Here is a 20,009-nt window from a genome sequence, read left to right as displayed (position 1 = left end):
TACACAGACAGCTGCAGGCCTCGGGGAGACAGACCTCCCTGTCTGCACGTAGGTCTGTGGCCCAGACCTAACTCGGGAAGCGACGCGCAGGGCAACACCAGTGCCACAAAAGGCTGTCTCTAATTAGGACCTGGGTGCAAGCATGGAGGCCATGCTCAACTCAATAAAGGGGAAAGCGTACTGGCGGGGTAAGGGCGGGGTAGGGGCAGGGGGACAGAGAGCGGGCGCATTTTACCCGATCTGTGCAGCAAACAGCGACGTTCTTGATGCACATCCGATGAAATGAACAGGAAGTGGTAGCCATAAAAGCAAAACACGTGTGCCAAAGATCTCAGGACTTCGCCACGGTTACTGGATGAGGTGAAACTGTGTTGTATCAACAGCATAACGACCAAGGTGCAGACATGAAAGAAAAGCTGTAATCCAGAGGGCTCAAACCCAACTTGCCTGAGGGCCATTTTGAGCAATACTGTTCCAACAGGGGGGGCTATCCATTGAGTATACTCACCGACTCATATTCCCCATAATACATATACAGTCCATTTTTCTTAATTAAACTGTCAATAATACATAAAAGCATTTGTTTAATGGACACCTTTAAAGAGAAGCATTATAGTTTTTATAAAGTACTTTTCAGAATTCGTTTTCCGGACATATGTCGGTGAAGTATTTTTACCACAACACCTCTGCACTGCTTTGTGCAAGATAAGAAATTACTGAGATGGGACTGGCTACTCAGTTTACACATTGCTGTCGTACACAAAATAAGTGTGTATAATATGTAGCTTTTGGTGGTCATAAACATTATTGCTGCCACGAAATATTAATAAACATTATTTATCCATGTCTACTATAAATCAGTAGACTTGGATGCAGTCCAAATTCCTCCTTCATTTGTAATCACACACACACACACACACACCCCTATGAAAAATACTGATATTTAATAAAACCACTTTTCAATAAACTTGGGTTTGTACATTAGCAGGCTACACACATGCATTAGAAATTTGCCTAAAGCCACAAAAAGTGTCGCTCCTGTGAAAAAAACTTTGGTAAAAAAAAATTCCAAAGAGTGCTTCCATGCTTCACAAAGGCCAGCAAACTCTGTTTCCAGAGGATACGACAGAATATTCGATGACTTGGCAAATCCCAAGGGATTCAAATAACTTTAGGTCATTTTTACCAACAATATTACAGTAGGTAAGAGATGGCAGAATTTTTCCTGACGTGGAAGTGTGCAGTCCGTAAAAATGACCGACACGGCGGATTCGGAAGGCACTAAAATCACTCAGGAACGCAGATAATAATTACATTATCCCACCTCCCCATGTAAAACTAATCCTGCCCGAATAGGGCTTAAGTCACTCCTCCGTTTCATTCTGTGCTCTATTAACATTCCCAGTTACTTCTACGGCGTAGCGGAAACAGTGAAGAGCGCCACAGCGGGAATCACTTAGAATCGGTGTGTGATGATCCCTCCTTTACGCCACTGGGAGACCAGTGCACTGAGCCAAATAATATTCTAAGCTGCTGTGGCCTCGAAGTTATCACTTGCTCCATTGACAACAATTACTAGCTCTGCGCAGCCACTAATATACACTCATCAGACGCTACTAAAACTCCCTCACTCGTACCTACACTCACTGGCCACTTCATTAAGTACATAAAATGACTACCCCATTCATTACTAGTCAGTTTCTGACCACTGCTGACCACATATTATTTGGGTGGTATACCATTCCATGGTATCCATGGTGATGGCATGGTTGCGGGTGTTGAGTTGATATGAAATTTATCAGGCGTAGCACTGTTGCTAGGATTTTTAAATGTGTTTATGTCACTGCTGGATTGAGAAGAGACCGCCACTTAAACACATCCAACCAGCAGTGGTCCTGTGGTCAGAAACTGACCACTAAAAGCGCTACTGGTGTCTAACACAAACTGCTAACACACATCACTGTGTGTAATAATAAATGGGCTACAGAGTGACTGTACACCTACAAGGTGCTTCTAATAAAGTGGTGTTTATGACAAAGTTGTAGGTGAGAGTATGTACCCATCAACTCAGCAAGGACTGAATGGTTTAACTTCACAGCACAGCAGATCATAACAGCTCACTCATCCACAGAGCCACAGACGTCTTCCATAAACGTTACTAAACAAACCCCGTTTTTCCTGTGCAGACAATTTTAGCCATTTCAAACACGCACTCCGTCACAAAAACCGCACTGTAAAAGGAGCGGTAAAAAATGATGGAGGCTATCACAAAAAGGTAGCTGATAGCATGAAACCCCTTTCAAAGACTGCTGACCAAAAAAAACAACACATGGACGCCTGCAGTCATGAACAGTGTTTGGCAACAGTTAACTTACTAACAGGTCAAAGCGATAAAATGCTGCGAACAGCAAATTGGCAGTTGTGGAAAACAGTGGGGGCTGCTTCTCTTTGAGCGCCTCAGGTTCTGTTCTCCACAGATCTTATACTTTACCCCAAGACCTGATCGATTCCTGCCCCATGGAGTGGCTTCTAACGAAGAAAAGAGATTAAACATACCAGCCCAAGAGGCTGAGCTGTAGTGCATAGTTAGTGATTCAGTGAGTCTGCCCCACAGTCTGCTGTGTTCTCGGGTTGCTGTTAATATGCAGTAGCCTTTCGGAAGACATTTCAACTATAAGGAGTGCAGCTCTAAGGATTACGCAGAGACTGCATGTTGCACTGGTGATGCAAACAGATGCCTGAATCGATTGTTCTCATTAACCTTATTCTCAAAACTAGTGCGGGTGGAGGAGGCAAATATCCTATGGCACCCAACGAGAGAGCGAGAGCGCGGGAAAGAGAGGTATGAGAGGACAGGGCACACATTTACTGTCAACCATTTGTGGACTAATTTGGAGCACTGGGAGTTCTTGAGACATCCACACCACTGGGGAGAATTAATTTCAGAGTGACATGATTTTCTTTTCATAATGACGTGCCTTTATGCATGGAAAAATATCAAAGCACCGTGCTCAGTTCGTGGTGTTTCTTTTGAGCGCCCCCTCCGCTGTCCCTACAATAAATAAAAATCATAGAGGTACAATAATTTTGTCAAACATGCCTGAAAGAATTTTACCTTCTTGTCTGGGGTTGCAGAAAAACCTAAGTGTTAGAAACAGCAAGCAGAGTGCTGTGATCGGGAGGTCGTGGGGGCTAGCAGGTACTGGCGCCAAAGTCAAGGGTTCAACAAATGACTGATGGGAACTCAATCCAATTAAACATTCTGGAAAGAATCACTTGTGTGTTTCGCTATCTGTCTGTCTGTCTCTAATGCATTCCAAATTCTTCGAGCTCTAGACCCCTTTGTTGGTTCCTCACTTCTTTCTTTTAACTCTTGATCAAAGCAGGTCAGTCCAATTTCTCGTTTTCGAAAAAAACCTGAAGCAGGAGTCAAAGGCAATGATGACAGGGTAGCACGGGCCAACTGGGGTTAAGTGTCTTTCCCACGGGCATGACTACACTTCACACCATTCTGTTAATTCCACAATTGGCAATTCATTCTACGACCCTCCAGCAAGCACCTCTATGCCCTCGGCCCACAGTTCACCTTTATTGCAGCGAGTCAGGTGTGCTAAGGATGCCTTCGGCACCGGTGGTCCACAGCAGGCCAGGAAGACCAGCGCAGAGGAAACGTACGCTGGAGAAAATGCGGTGAGAAAGAGCAGGAAACGCGGGCCATACTAACCTTGACGCCAAACTGAGATGACGAGACAGCGTTCCAGTGTAAAGATAAATAAGGGAAAAAGAGAGTAGGGGGTGGGGAGGAGGAGAGAGAAACGGCTTGAGAAAAGCTGGCATGAATCAGGTTCTGAAGTGACAATGCATCAGCACAGCACTCGAGACAGAACAACAGTACACACAGCTGGTGAGAGGAAAAAGAAATCGGTGTTCTTGATCATATCGATGACAAAACAATTATTTAGCATATGATTTACAAACGCGTACAAAGACAAACAAAACCATGCACAGAAAGATGGAGCACATTGCGAAGACAAAATGCATCGGTCTGAGAGCATTTAAAAACAAACAACATTACAGGACAAATGAACAACATTAAAAACCTCTCGTCTCTATCTGGAGCTTTAACTGCTCACTAGTATATAAGCTTTCATTTCCTCATTCATGCTCTCTGTCACACCACTCAGGGCCTCTTAAGCATCGGTAATTGCCATCACATTTTGGAAACAAAAGTCTCAGTGGCAGAGTTCAACCTGCGCTCTTCTCAGGGGTCTTTGAGGGAGTATTTCAAACCAGGACTGCCTCAGACGTGTTGCTCTTCCTTCTCCTTCGCTCTCACACGCAGGCAGACAGATGGAGCGAGAGAGACAGAGACGCAGATCCTGAAGGAGAACTCTCCGCCTTGATTACGAACTCAAGATGCAGAAGGACTGGGAACTGTTACGAAAACTTTTGTGTGCCGAAAGTCACACTCCAGTGCCAGGAGGCTGTGACGATTGCATCTAAACTAACGCGTGGCTTCTGACTGAGTACCATTTCCATGCGGGTTCGGGACAATACCACGAAGACGTGGTTAACTCCAGGTTCTGAGCACTGTGCTCCCACGCTACCCGTGTTAGTTTCCGAACTTTTATTTCCCCTCGACGTAAATGATGTATCTGCTTTGCGTTTCAAGTATAATCCTTTGCTCCTAAAGCTAGCGTTGAAGAAAGAGGGGACCGGGGCGAGTGAATGACAAAGATGGCCGCGTGACTTCATTTCGCTGAGTCAACACATGCACTGTGGAAGCCGCAGCAGAGAGAAGCTTTGATGAACCGATTGCCCTTGTCAGAGGTATGTTGGTCCCTACTGAGGGGTTTCTGACTGGGGGTAAGCTTGGGAAAGGCCTGGCATACATGACATTCAGTGCACACCGTTGACAACACGAACCCCTGGACTCGCTCGTTCTCATGCCCAGAAATGTCTGTCCACCTCTCCGCTCATTCCTTTGTGCTTAAGCTCAGTAGAATCTCAATTATTCATTTTGGTTTATTTATTTATGTGAGCAAAGATGAGAGAGAGAGAGAGAGAGAGAGAGAGAGAGAGAGAGAGAGAGAGAGAGAGAGAGAGAGAGAATATCTGTTTGCGCCTCTGTTTAATTATTGCCAATTATAAAAACACTACATACACGGCTATGTGGACGCACAAACGCGCGTGCTGACAAGAGGCTACACGCCTGAACACGGACACTTGGCAAGGCAGTTGCAGGCGCGGAGACCTGAACACGTGCATATTTTCTCCTGATGCGCGACGAGAAGTAACAGCTGGCATGTTGGAAGGAAGACGCGTCATTCCACAAGTTCTCCACACATGCTGCAATTCCGACAAGACCAAAGCATATCTGTGCAGCATGGACTGATGGGTATTTAAAGGTTTTGAAAATACACCCAGGATCTATGTGTGTCAGGCCAGCAACAGAGTTCCCAGAGTACTTATTCTAAGAGCTGTAGTTTGCCCGGAGGCACACTGTCCTAGACTCTCGCCTAGTGATGACCTCCGGCAAACACATGGTGTGAGCACAACCCTTCACAACCCTTTGCACACGCACACGCACATGCACACACACAGAGAGGGACATAAAGACAGCATGCTTAACTGGAGATTAAACAGAAACATAATTGATTTACAGAGAAAGGAAAACAAACAAAAGTTGACCAATCCACACAATGTCCCAAAATCCACAAGACGCAGGGCCAGGAAAGAGCACAACACTCAGCACTTGGAGAAAGTTGTGACATGGTGCAGCAGGCCAAGAAATGTATACACAAACAGCATCTGAGAAGCTTTGGTAGGACTGGACAACAAGCTCTGGAGCTCTACTATGGGTCTGGACCCAGTTCTGAAGGCCAATGATGCAATGATCGAATGTAACACTTATAACAGAAGGTAACCAACGGCAAACATGCGTTTACACACCAATGTGCACTGTATGACTGACAGACTGCAGAAGTGTAGAAATGTTGCACATTTGTGAGAGAAATGTTTTTCTGAAAGACAGGGAGAAAAATGTTTTCATGTCCAGTACTGTGCAAAAGCCTTATCCAGCCAAGGAGTTATAAGGTATTTTGCAAGGCAATAAATATGCTATTTATTAGCAGCTAAAACATTACCATATGCCACACACAACCACACAAAGACATTAGTGAAAATAAACATTTTAAATATGACTCGTCAGTGGAATGCCCAGGTACATGCTGCATCCTTTTGGGTTCTTTTGGGACCTAGAGCAGTTCCCTTTAGACTGGCAACAAATCTTTCAGCCTAATACGGTTTAAATACATTTTGTTCACTCACAGACAAGGCAGAGCAGAGTCCCGCCCCCCAGCGGAACAGAGCTCCACCTTCAACATAATGAAGCTGTTTGGGGTCATTTGGACAGAGAAAAAACAAAAACTAAGAAATTTGGAAGCATTTAAACATGGAACCACTTCTTGTTTTGATCAAATAAACACTTACTGCCCTGATAAATTGCTTTAACCACACTTTTCTTGGGTGGCCTAAGACCTTTGCACGGTAACTTCCATTCCCTGCACATGTCCTGTGTGTGTGTGTGTGTGTGTGTGTGTGTGTATATAAGAGAGAGAGAGAGAGAGAGAGAGGAGAGTGTGTGTGTGTGTGTGTGTGTGTGTGTGTGTGTGTGTGTGTGTGTGTGTGTATATAAGAGAGAGAGAGAGAGAGAGAGAGAGAGAGAGAGAGAGAGGAGAGTGTGTGTGTGTGTGTGTGTGTGTGTATAAGAGAGAGAGAGAGAGAGAGAGAGAGAGAGAGAGAGAGAGAGAGAGAGAGAGAGAGAGAGAGAGAGAGAGAGAGAGGAGAGTGTGTGTGTGTGTGTGTGTGTGTGTGTGTGTGAACGCAAGTACGTACCGCTCCAGCTCGCTGATCTTGCGGTCTTTGTCATTTTTCTCATTCTCCATTTCCCGGAGGATCTCCAGCAAGCGGTCTACTTCAGCCTGGGCCTTCCCAGCATCCTCTTTGTGGCGTGACACGTCCTGCTCCAGCGCGCTGATGCGCTCAGCAAGCTCTGTGCTGGCCCGAGCTTCCACAGCCGCTGACTGAGCCTACACAACACACACACAGCAGAGCAAAAGCATGTACACACAGTGATGGCACGGCATCCCCTTTTCCACCCAAGTGGCAAAAACCAAAGCAATTTGCTCAGGCTCATCATTTATATGAAAGCGAACATTTAAAAATTAAGATTAAATAAAAATGTAATAAAAGCAATCTTTAAAGCTGGACGCTTGTGTCCGCTCTCCTAAGGTCTCTCTCTGTATCTTTAACTTCTTTGATGGCTCTTTCCAGTTTCTGAAGGGTAAAGCTACATAGCGGCAGCTGGCGAGACTGCCAGCCGCCAGGATTCTGCGTCCCAGACTGGCCTGGGGAGTGTCAGGGACGGTGTGTGTGTAGGTGGCAAACACCCACTCGCACCTGCAGCCTCTGTGTCACCTCGCCCATGACCGCACAACAGGCCGACTGTGTTCAGAGTAAGCGCATGAGCGTGTGATGGTGAGCAGTGGAAATGCAATCATGTTGATGTCATCAAATTAATTAACATTTCACTCAGCAATTACAGTCAGAGTCAAATGCAAAAAAAAACAAAACAAAGAAGAAGTCAGTGTCTAGTAAAAGCATTAACGGATACAGCTGTACTGTCCTTGAAGCGTGAGCGGCACACTCCAAACACGGCACGCGCTAGGTGTCCTCTCTAATACACTCTACAGACAGCATAAGGGCAGCACACAGTCTGTGTGGTGGTTATGGTCTGGCTCCGCACGCACAGCATGGCACTATGTAGTAGCACAGAGACACTCAACATCATGCATGCGCACAGCATGGCACAGCTGAGACAGGCGCAGGGGTCTTGCGGCTCCGCGGGGCAGAGCGCCCAGGGGTCGAGCAGGAGCTCATGCAGTGCTGCCACCGCTTCTGGGGGCGTGTGGAGCCTTCTCAGGGCCTGGCTCGCTGTGAAAGGGGCCTGTTCTGTTTTATTGAGGATATTATTTGAAGGCGACATTTAGGCCCCTCTAATTTGCTTTTTTAATGTCTAGGCCTGAGGTTGAGAAGGTTTCCATGCTGACCGCCAAGAGCATGTCGTCCACAAGGGAGGATTTTGAGACAAGCCAGCATAAATGTGTGTGTGTGTGTGTGTGTGTGTGTACAGTCTGGAACAGAATAATATATATCAGACAAGACCATTAGAAAAGTAAACATAACTGCTATAACATAATAGCTATCGCCAAGATGATTTGGCTTCCCTGTGGATGGACCCCAGTTTCGAGTATGACAAAATGAGAGTGTTAAGGAGTCAACATGCAATCCTACACACACCTACGTGTGTGTGTGTGTGTGTGTGTGTGTGTGTGTGTGTGTGTGTTTGCGCACACAGGCGCACAAATATAAACAAACAAACAAACAAAAACAAGCAATCACTCAATCAAGGGCCTTGGCTTGCTCACTAGGGCTTGGACCTGGACATTTACAAAGCTGCTTTGTGACATCATCTGTTGTGAAAAGCACTATATAAATACATTTTGATTTATTTATTTTTTTACATTGAGCACGGACTGAAAAAAGACCATCAAGGCAAAAACAGAGGACAGATACAGAGTGGAAGAAAGAGTCAGAGCAGACAGGAAACTGTCATAACTGCTGTTGCTAACTGTTGTCATCACATGGGTTAAGTGCTCTTGGGTTCCACACGCCATGTTGTAGAGCTGCTCAACTGCACAACAGCAGAAAGAAGCTTCTGACAGGAAGTGGGTTGTATGTGCATTTATATTAGGGCATATAGGAGTACATGTAGTGTAAGGGAAAGTGCCATCACTCACTGAGATGGTATTAGTGAGGCCTGTTTGACTAATGCACACAGCATGCGTCCTCCGGACATAGTAAACGTCTATATCTATATCCTAGCTAAAGGATGTTTCCCGTGTGTGTGTGTGTGTGTGTGTGTGTGTGTGTGTGTGTGTGTGTGCACGCTCTTGTGCTGGGGTGCATGCTCCACTTCCAGCACTGGGCAGACACCTCCCTACACCTACACGCGTTTCACTCACACAGGGCCGGCCAGGACCCGCAACCCCCACTGTCTCATCCAATCACAGTGCTCATCCAATCACAGCAGACACCCACAGCGCTGTCAGTAAGTCATCACCGGCATGTTGTTTTTTTTGTTTGTTTTTTTTTTACACGAGGGCCTGTGCGAACGCAGACTTGCCAGCCAACGCTGCCATTTACGGACAAAGCCGTGAGAAGACAGCTTAAAAGCGGCTGTGTGATCAGAGGGACTGAGACCTTTCATAACCTGCTGTGTTTAAACATGGCTTCATTTCTCAGGCAGGGAATCGAAATGTGTAAAAGTAAACTCACCTTCCGCCATGTTCGAGATTGAAGGCTAGCATACGTGCACTCTCACAGACATTCACTGGACAGGTCCACACACACACACACACACACACACACACACACACACACACACACACACACACACACACACACACACACACACACACACACACACACACACCAAAATCGTAGTATGTGATGTGACAGCCTGCAAACTCGGGACTGGACGTTACATGGCGTGAGTGGGTGGGGTCCGTGCTACACTGCGGAGGATGTAAACCCACTCACGACAGCTAGACCACTTGCAGGCTTTAGAGACGCAAAGCGCTCATGCGAGCAGGCCTTAAAACATCCCGGAAACCTGCCACCCCTCTCTACACACGCCGCCACAGTTCCAAACATGCCCACGCGCACCCAAGCACCCAGACACACAGCCAAAAAAAACCTCAGAAAAGCGTTGAGCTCATGCAAGCAAACCCCACTACTTACACATTCATAATAGTGCTTTGGTTGCACAAACAAGCGCACAACACATGCACGCAGTGTGCTGAGGGAGGCTTTCCACACCAAGATGCACTTACAGGACTGAAGTGACGGTCTGACATGTGGTCAGTGTGCTTCGGGAAAGAAGCAGGAGTGGGGGAATGGGGTCCAGAGTGTGACGGTCAAAAGAAATGAAAGACACAACGTTAGTATCACACAGAAGACCAACCGAGACGGGAGGAGGACAGAGGCAGGAGAGAAGGGGGTGAAAAAACCAGGAGACGTGAGCAGGAGGAAAACCGAGACTGACAGAAAAAACAGGCATAGGCCGTGAGGACGCATGAAGGAAGAACACATCAGCATCAGGTCTGGCACAGCAGAGCACGCCGCAGTGATTATGGACCAGTGAGGATGGACGTGAGGAGGGGCTGAAGACGCCAAGCGTGTTTCAGTAGGAAACAGCATGGTAGCCAGCAGCAGTACGGGGGACGTGATTGGCTCAGCCGGGTCCACGGTCGGTCTCACCTTCTTGAGCTGGTTCTCCAGTTTCATGTACTCTTCTTTCTTCTGCTCAAGAGTAATTTCGAGACTCTTGAGCTTGGAGTCCTTCTTCAAACCAGACGAGGCGAGTGATGAGGCATGCTCCTTCAGATCCAACAGAGACGCCTGAGAGAGAGAGACAGCGAGAGAGAGAGAGAGAGAGAGAGAGAGAAGAAAGACAAGGGGGTGAAAAGGAAGTGAGGTGATCCCACCAAAGGGACGGATTCCAAAACTATGCAACACGAGGCCAAAGACACTAAGCAGAACCAGAGGCCGCACTAACGTCACACTGCAAGTTCTCATTACAAAACACGAACCCGGCCCAAAAACGTGTACGCATGCGGCCCAAAACCCCAGCCAGCTGCCCCGTCAACCGCACTACACGTGCTACAGACTAAAATAATGGTCAGCAAGCGGGCATCATTTAGTGTAGGTTAACCCAAAGGCCACTAAATGTTTCGAAACGTCAGTGCGCCGACGTAAATCACACCATTATAAATAGGGGACAAATCAAGAGTAGGGTCCGTAACGGGTTTCCATTTCCAAAGCTGGGTTTCAGACTCCCGGCAACAGATACAGGCTTCCATCCGTGAAGCCCTTCCCAGCGTTCCCGCTTTCAGCCAGAGAGCCCCGCAATTTCACACTCCAAAACACACACACACACACACACACACACACACACACACACTTGACACGGTAGCGAGGAACTCCCAGTCCCGCCGCGGCCGGAGGTGGGGGTAAACGGGAGCAGGGGGAACGAAAGCCACACCGCAGGGCCGGGGCACGGCAGGAGGAGAGCGGACCGGTGCATCATGGGATCTGCTTGTGCACTAGAGGACACACGTCTGCTAGAGAAACGTCAGGGGAACCGCATGGGAAGAGCATCCCTGCGACCACGCACAGCACAAAGACACAGCGGTGGACAGACACTGGCACCTAACACCAAGACAGAGAGAGAGAGGGGAGCGAACGACAGAAGAGTAAAGCGGAAAAGCCCAGTGGGCGAGGGTGCTGATGGGGAAGGGACGCGTTAGTGGCCAGGACGGTGGGCGAGGGTGCTGATGGTAGGAGGGACGCGTTAGTGGCCAGGACGGTGGGCGAGGGTGCTGATGGTAGGAGGGACGCGTTAGTGGCCAGGACGCGTTAGTGGCCAGGACGGTGGGCGAGGGTGCTGATGGGGAAGGGACGCGTTAGTGGCCAGGACGGTGGGCGAGGGTGCTGATGGTAGGAGGGACGCGTTAGTGGCCAGGACGGTGGGCGAGGGTGCTGATGGTAGGAGGGACGCGTTAGTGGCCAGGACGGTGGGCGAGGGTGCTGATGGTAGGAGGGACGCGTTAGTGGCCAGGACGGTGGGCGAGGGTGCTGATGGGGAAGGGACGTGTTAGTGGCCAGGACGGTGGGCGAGGGTGCTGATGGTAGGAGGGAGGCGTTAGTGGCCAGGACGGTGGGCGAGGGTGCTGATGGTAGGAGGGAGGCGTTAGTGGCCAGGACGGTGGGCGAGGGTGCTGATGGTAGGAGGGAGGCGTTAGTGGCCAGGACGGTGGGCGAGGGTGCTGATGGGGAAGGGACGTGTTAGTGGCCAGGACGGTGGGCGAGGGTGCTGATGGTAGGAGGGAGGCGTTAGTGGCCAGGACGGTGGGCGAGGGTGCTGATGGTAGGAGGGAGGCGTTAGTGGCCAGGACGGTGGGCGAGGGTGCTGATGGTAGGAGGGACGCGTTAGTGGCCAGGACGGTGGGCGAGGGTGCTGATGGGGAAGGGACGCGTTAGTGGCCAGGACGGTGGGCGAGGGTGCTGATGGTAGGAGGGACGCGTTAGTGGCCAGGACGGTGGGCGAGGGTGCTGATGGTAGGAGGGACGCGTTAGTGGCCAGGACGGTGGGCGAGGGTGCTGATGGTAGGAGGGAGAGGAGACAGGAGGCAACGTGGGGAAGTGGTTTTGGTGTGCTGCTGCTGCTGCCGCTGCTCTTGCGCAGACAGCGGAGAGGAATGTGGAGATCACAGAGCACAAGAATAACATGAATAATAAACCACCCACAAAAGAATAGTTCTGGTAAACACAGGATCTGTATGTCTGACTGTGCAGGAGCACGTGTGTGCGAGTCTGTTGACCAAAAGGGGTTGTTTGTATATATACTTTCTGGGGGGGGGGGGGATAGTCAGAAGCAAAAGAAACAGCGGAAAGAATGAGAAAGAATGAGAAAGCTCAAGCAAACGACACAGTGGAACCGAAGACAGAAAGAGAAATGAGCATCAGGGCTTGGAGGAGGGGTAAGTCCTCTCACGTGCAGAAACTGCCATTTATCTTCCTGTCTCTCTCGCGCTCTCTCACACACAGAAAGACACACACACACACACACACACACGCGCAGAGACACACAGACAACTGACAGTGTTTCAGGTCCAGGCTGTCGGTTTTCATCACTCTTCAGCTCCTTGGGGGCGGGCCAGACGGCTGTGGGGGCGGAGTCTGTACGCATCGGTAGCAGTGGGTGCTCGCTCACTAATAGCACTCACAGAGTGGTGTCTGCCCTTTAAGCCCAATCTGGGAACGCTGTCTCGGCAAATCAACCCCAGCTTTAACCAGTACACAGGAGAGATTATGTCTGGTCCTCTGCGCCGCCTGCTTCTTATGTGCACCTGCTGGCTTTTTCTACATCTGAGGAGACTTTGCTAGTGCTGAGCTGTTCGTCAGTCAATGAACACCCACACCTGTCTATCAGACAAACAGCCTGTCAGAAAAGATGAGGCACAAAACAGTTTCTAGACGGTTCAGCCAGCCAGTGTTTGGTCAGACAATCGTGAGAGACAGTTAAACGTTTAAGCACTGTCTGATGTGGTTGGCCAGAGAGACGTATACATTTAATCACCGTGACCGGTGAGAGATTGAGCATGCGTGCATGCGTACGTGCGTGCGCGCGCATGTCTCACCTCACGGTCAGACAGATCCCCCTGCAGTGAGGTGATTTTCTCTTTCAGCTCCTTCAGCTGCTTCCTGTTACTGTCCAGTTCTTCGCTCTGTTCCCGCTCATCCCGGGCCCGCTGCTCCTTCAGGCGTTCGATAATGCGTTCCTGCTCATAACACACACAAACAGCAAACAAAACCTGCATGTTAAAGCAGCCGGCCGAGCAGAGGCTGTGGGAAGACTTCTGATTCTCAGATTTCTACAAGTCAGGGAATGACGCCAAAGTTCAGCTCAGTATTTTTTAAATCTACTTTGTCATTTCACAATTAAACAGAAAACAGCAGACAGTAAAGGTATTTTTTTATGCATTATCATGTTTGTACTGGAAAGGGAGTTTAATTCAACAAAATGAAAGCATACAGTGTAGATTTTACATTTCGAAAAGTTGTCACAAATCATAAAATGTACATTCTGAGACGGATACCACACCAGTGAAATTCAAGGAATAAAAAACACCACTGTAACCCAACAATCAACATTCACAAAAAAGAAGAGTTGGTTGACCATGTTTGGCCAGTTAATACTCCCATACTGTGTGTGTGTGTGTGTGTGTGTGTGTGTGTGTGTGTGTGTGCGCGCACACGTGTGTATGCGCATGTGCAAAGGGTGGGGGGTGGTGGGCACGATTCATTAATTTCACACGTGTGTCAACTCTGGCTAAGCAGCACAAGCAAGCCGCAACACAGTGTTTTCGGAAAGCAGAGTGAACTCAGTGTAATACAAATGAGTCAGATCCGACTCTGTAAAGTCCAGCAGAGCCGCTCAAGGGTGAAAGACCACCATACTATATACACACACTAATAGCATACCACTGAAGAGCACCTCTATTATGAAGTGTGTGTGTGTGGTGGGGGAGAGAGAGAGAGAGAGAGAGAGAGAGAGAGAGAGAGAGAGAGAGAGAGAGAGAGAGAAAGAGGGGAAAAAGTGAATGTAATAATGTTGAAACAGTAAGAGGTCTGAAGCGGGAATTTGCTGGCATGGGCTTCTGTTTGCTGTCTATGGCCTGTGAAAGCCACTGGAATCGCGGAGCGCGTCCTTCCCCGGCACTTTCACACCCCGGCCGGCCAAAACTCACACAGGGAGCGGTCGAACTGGACATTAATAACACGGCGCTTTTTCACGGCCCGCTCTGTTTTTCTCGTCGTGAAGGGTGTATTTCACTCTCCCAGGGCTGCCGGTCCTGGCCCAGCTGTTCTGTGCTGCACTGTGACATTAAGCATGACTGCTCCTCTCTGTGCCAGCCTGGATCCAGACTGCACTTTTAATACAGAGGACTACGGACGTGTGTGTGTGTGTGTGTGTGTGTGTGAGAGATGATGGGGTGGGGTGCGTGTTTGTCTGGGAGATGGACCCAGGGTTAACGAGTGTGTTGGTCTTTGTCTGGAGCGTACGAAAGGACAGATGTTTGTGGATATAAGCAGGGTGTGATCCAGTCTGTAAATGACTACATGTGTAAGGGATGGCACGATGGCAAGAATGCCCGAGACTAAATCCGAGACTGTGAAGAGCATCAGAGTAAGCATTTAAGCATTTAGAGGTGTGTAAGAGTGTATGTCGTGTATAACCCAAAAAAGAGGTTTGCTTGTGAACAGCCTAGCTGCAGTGGGGTCGGTCCAAAGTAGTAGGTCAAAAGCAGAAGGCGGCATAGTCTGTCCAAGTAGATGCGTGACAAACTCAGTTTCCACTTGGGTAGGTGAGGAAGACGAGACTGGAAGCTCGGAGTGCCAGGACAGAGGTAAGAGCCAGACAACCAGCTCATAGGCCAGACCTCAGATACTTAATGCAATTCTAATAACCGGAGTGGTTAGAACTTATTTGTATTAATCAGTATTAATTACACTTTACGCATTTGGCAGATACTCTTGTACAGAGCAACTTACAGTTTTCTATCACGTTACAGAGGCAGACGAGTGCACTGCTGGGAGTCCTGCCCAAGGACTATAGCTGGTATAGCACAGAAAACTTGCCCAGACTGGGGACTGAATGTCAATCCCCCAAAGCAGAGGTAAAACTGTGTTTTGTATAGTGTTACTCACTATACCAATCACATGTTGCCAGTACTCTACGAGTATCAGTGGATATTAATGGGCATCAGTGGGTAGTAGCAGATATCAGTGGGTAGTAGCAGATATCAGTGGGTACATCAGTGGGTAGTAACAGATATCAGTGGGTGCATCATTGGGTAGTAGCAGATATCAGTGGGTGCATCATTGGGTAGTAGCAGATATCAGTGGGTGCATCATTGGGTAGTAGCAGATATCAGTGGGTACATCAGTGGGTAGTAACAGATATCAGTGGGTGCATCATTGGGTGGTAGCAGATATCAGTGGGTACATCAGTGGGTAGTAACAGATATCAGTGGGTGCATCATTGGGTGGTAGCAGATATCAGTGGGTGCATCAGTGGGTGGTAGCAGATATCAGTGGGTACATCAGTGGGTGGTAGCAGATATCAGTGGGTACATCAGTGGGTGGTAGCGGGCATCAGTGCGTATCAGTAAGTAATAGCAGGTATCCGTGCTTAGTAGTCAGCAACCTATGGACAGCCTAGTGTCTACCGTCAAGCAACTTCTTGTCTTCAGCTTGAGGCATCATCTACTAGATGGCTGACACTACACGCTACAGGACCTTCTCTGGGAAACAAAAGACTTTATTCCCAGAGAGAAATTATGGGGACCATTACAACAAATGGCTACAGTATTCAATGGCACAGTGAAACTCTCATGACAAGATTTAGACGAGGATCTCTGGCCATGCAGTGAGATTCCAGACAGTGTGGAACCAGGCCTCGCTTATGTATGTTTATGTGCCACTGTGCAGCTGCACTGACTACATGGAGCAGTAAAAGAGAAGCAAGGCTGAAGAGGTTGAAGCCCAGTAGTGGAGGCTGGGAGCACATTATGGGGATTGGGGACACACACACACACACACACACACACACACACACACACACACACACACACACACACACACACACACAAAAAATATGCACTCAGTGAAGTGTGTGCAAACAGATGCATGCACACACACACACACACACACACACACACAAAACGTAAACACGAACCCCTGGACAACGCTGTTGACACAGGAGACGGTGAGAATGGAATCGGACTCTTGACTCTGTCACTGTACAGAGAGTTGAAGCAGGGCTGAGTCCTGCTATGGAGTAGTGTGACAGTAATCCTTGACAGAGTAATCTTGGCTTTTCTATTTTTTCTCATGCACACACACACACACGTACGCACACAAGTGCACGCACATGTATACATGCACGCACTTTACTGCTGTATAACTTTTCCTTACAGTCGGTGATTTCGAAAAATCATTATTTAAAGTAAAACATAAGGCTTTAGAGAAATAAAATAAACAGAAAACAAGTAGACACTTCACTGTGGTATAATCATAGAGATTAAAACATGAACTATGCACACACACAAACAAACAAACAAACAAACTATGATTTGACTGTCATTTTAGTGGCTACTAGTTCCCTCCACAGCAAAACAATGGGAGCTGATGCCTTGTCGTATGTGTTTGTTTTTTAAAATCTGAATTCTGAACAAATATGGCAGCTGAACACAGAGGATCATGTGAAGGGGAGTGACACAGTTACACTTATGCAGACAGAACAAGACCAAAGTCCCAGTGTTTACAGTCCTTATTTAGATTTTAGGGAAAAGGAAAAACAAAGACAGAATCATGACTCCGAACATCTACAGGAAGCATCTGTGCATCTCTCTCACTCTGGGTGTGTGGTGGTTTTTTTCTTACACACCTTCTCAGCCAGAGCCTCCTCCAGGGTAGTGAGAGCTGTGTCCGTGTTGGAGGTGTCAGCCTGCAGGGATTTGACCCGCTCCTTCAAACTGCTCAGCTGTTTCTCCTTATCTTTCAACTGCTCCTGCAGGTTCTCAATCTGCAGAGACACACATGTCGAGAGAGAGAGAGATAGAAAAAGAGAGATACGTGCAGACAGACAGAGAGAGAGAGAGAGAGAGAGAGAGAGAGAGAGAGAGAGAGAGATGCATGCAGACACACACAGAGAGAGAGAGAGAGAGAGAGAGACAGTATGAGAGTTAGAACATATATGCATTGAGAAGAAATAAAGCACATGTCCCCTGCATATATGTAATGACAACATTGAGGTTAAGATACAGTTACATATGCATCCATATGCCATTTCAAATGCAGTTACCAGACACAAATGGTTAACTAAAACTCTTACCCATCATAATTTAATTTAAGCACCATTGATTACCACATTTCATAAACATTTACTATGAGCAGAGGAAAGAAATTAAGTTATCTTTTTTGGACTCAAAATAATGACCTCATTAGAGGCACATTCCAAGCTAATTTTCCCCATAAAACTCGGCTGCTGTGAAGCCAGAACAGGGCAGAGGCTGGGAAGTGACAAGAGAGATGGGCATTTCACACCGCTGTTCCATTCGTCATCCCGCGACAGCTCAATGAAAAGACCGACTGTTCCTGTCCCTCATTTCACATTCAATTAAACACTGACGGATTTGATAAATAGTTGCTATTCCTGATTTTTTTTTTTTTCCACCCACTCCCAATCACTTTGAAAAATACGCCACCATCAATAAAGCCCCACAAATCTCGTCAGTAAACTGCCCGTGCATTTCTGTCCGTCCGCCCGATGGAAGGACGTAAAAGGCCATCGGGATTCGGAGAACAAAAAGCACAGTAAATATGCCAATGAGCACGACTCCCTCTCATTCGTTTCCAACGAGAACACGAGATTCCACTAATGATGGGTCAGTTGCCATGGCTACGGCGCTGCAGAAAGCCAGCCAATAACAGAGTAGGTAAAGTCACTAAATAGGACTAAATTAACACGGTAATGAGGAAAAACGAGGGAACAGTGGCAGTGAGAAGTGTGTGGAGGACACGTGGCCTCGGGAATAACCATCATCATCATCATCACCACCTTCGTCAGTGGCAGTGAGAAGTGTGTGGAGGACACGTGGCCTCGGGAATAATCATCATCATCATCATCATCATCACCACCTTCGTCAGTGGCAGTGAGAAGTGTGTGGAGGACACGTGGCCTCGGGAATAACCATCATCATCATCACCACCTTCGTCAGTGGCAGTGAGAAGTGTGTGGAGGACACGTGGCCTCGGGAATAACCATCATCATCATCATCACCACCTTCGTCAGTGGCAGTGAGAAGTGTGTGGAGGACACGTGGCCTCGGGAATAATCATCATCATCATCATCATCATCACCACCTTCGTCAGTGGCAGTGAGAAGTGTGTGGAGGACACGTGGCCTCGGGAATAATCATCATCATCATCATCATCATCATCACCACCTTCGTCAGTGGCAGTGAGAAGTGTGTGGAGGACACGTGGCCTCGGGAATAATCATCATCATCATCATCATCATCACCACCTTCGTCAGTGGCAGTGGGTCCTCCCCTACTCAGCCACCCCCTCACCATGTCTGCCGCCCCGTTTGGGGTCAGAGCCGTCTCCGGATAATGCCATCCGTAATGGTTTAAAAACAGCAGCCAGGCTTTTTGGGCTTTAAAAGGGCCCAGAAAGAACATCAGCAGCAGTGCACTAATTACGCTACCCAGGGTGATCACAGAGAGAGAGAGAGAGATAACGTGTCAACTTATGAGTGTAATTAAAAGGATGAGTGTTTTGGCAAAAGGGGTTCAAAGAAAGCAACAGATGAAATTGGAAAACGTAGGGAGAGGGTGAAAAAGAAAAAAAAACAACTCAATAACGAACTTACCCTGATTTCAAAGAACTACAGATGTGTGTCCCCACCCACAAGCAACGTTTAGCGTTTTAAGTCATTTCAGACACGTTTGGACACATGTCTGGGGTTCAGTCACTTAACTAGTCGAGTAGGTGTTTTAAATGCGAGGATGAGAATGAGTGTTAGCAGGCCCACGGAGGCCCACAGTGTCAGCTGGTAGTCGGAGAGTTTGGTCTGGACATGCCTTCACATCCCCTCCTGATGCAAAGTCACCTTGCTGGGAAGATGAATGTGAGTGTGAAACTGACATGGCGCTCTCAGGACTATACAAACAAATCGTAATCTATATAACGCACAATAGGACATCAAAACTGTGTGTACTGTGTGTGTGTGTGTGTGTGTGTGTATGTGTGTGTATATGCGTGTGTGTGCACGCGCGCAGGTGATAGAGAGAGAATGAGACAGTGATAAGCATGCAAAAACATTTCCAGACTCTCATTAATCAGCCACACGACTGACAGATTAACTGACAGCTCCACCTGTCTGTCACAGGACACACCACTTAGCTGTCTTCCTCTGTAAATATACGCACGCACGAACACTCGCACACACATGCACTTTATAGTCTTGGAAAGTTTTTCCCTTTGATGTCTTGCCTAGTGGGTATGGTACGAGTCTGATTAACTGCATGTCCTCTTCTCTCTGTTAACCTCGTTCATAATAGAATCTCCAGTTAACCTGCACAGCTGGGTCACGAAATACAACACGCATAATTATTTCACTCAGTCCACACCATGTGTGTATAGAGTCAAATGGCAACTTGTATTATGCATTAGGTTAAATGATCAGCCAGCAAAATTCAGCCAAATGAAATAAAAAGTTATGAAGGCGAGAACAACAGAACCTAAGAGACAGA

The 20,009-nt window shown here is 47.8% G+C and overlaps 1 protein-coding gene across 10 annotated transcripts in view; it reads right to left on the bottom strand.

Moving 5' to 3' along the window:
• Window positions 1-20,009, bottom strand: part of erc1b (ELKS/RAB6-interacting/CAST family member 1b) — a 170,281-nt gene that overhangs the window by 106,320 nt on the left and 43,952 nt on the right. For 3 of the 10 annotated variants that reach the window (XM_027020550.2, XM_035527781.1, XM_035527785.1), the window contains 6 exons: window positions 17,138-17,275; window positions 13,326-13,466; window positions 10,384-10,524; window positions 9,957-9,992; window positions 6,898-7,091; window positions 3,725-3,736 (listed from right to left, as the gene is read on the bottom strand). In XM_027020550.2, coding sequence (XP_026876351.2) covers window positions 3,725-3,736; window positions 6,898-7,091; window positions 9,957-9,992; window positions 10,384-10,524; window positions 13,326-13,466; window positions 17,138-17,275 — 662 coding nt within the window. The remainder of the gene's footprint in view (window positions 1-3,724; window positions 3,737-6,897; window positions 7,092-9,956; window positions 9,993-10,383; window positions 10,525-13,325; window positions 13,467-17,137; window positions 17,276-20,009) is intronic. The other 7 variants (XM_035527783.1, XM_035527786.1, XM_035527788.1 and 4 more) reach the window with 3 other exon arrangements.

The sequence above is a fragment of the Electrophorus electricus genome, chromosome 7, assembly GCF_013358815.1.
Source record: "Electrophorus electricus isolate fEleEle1 chromosome 7, fEleEle1.pri, whole genome shotgun sequence".
Lineage (NCBI taxonomy): Eukaryota > Metazoa > Chordata > Actinopteri > Gymnotiformes > Gymnotidae > Electrophorus > Electrophorus electricus.
Note: the sequence above shows the minus strand (reverse complement) of the source record. Positions and strands in the feature narration are given on the sequence as shown.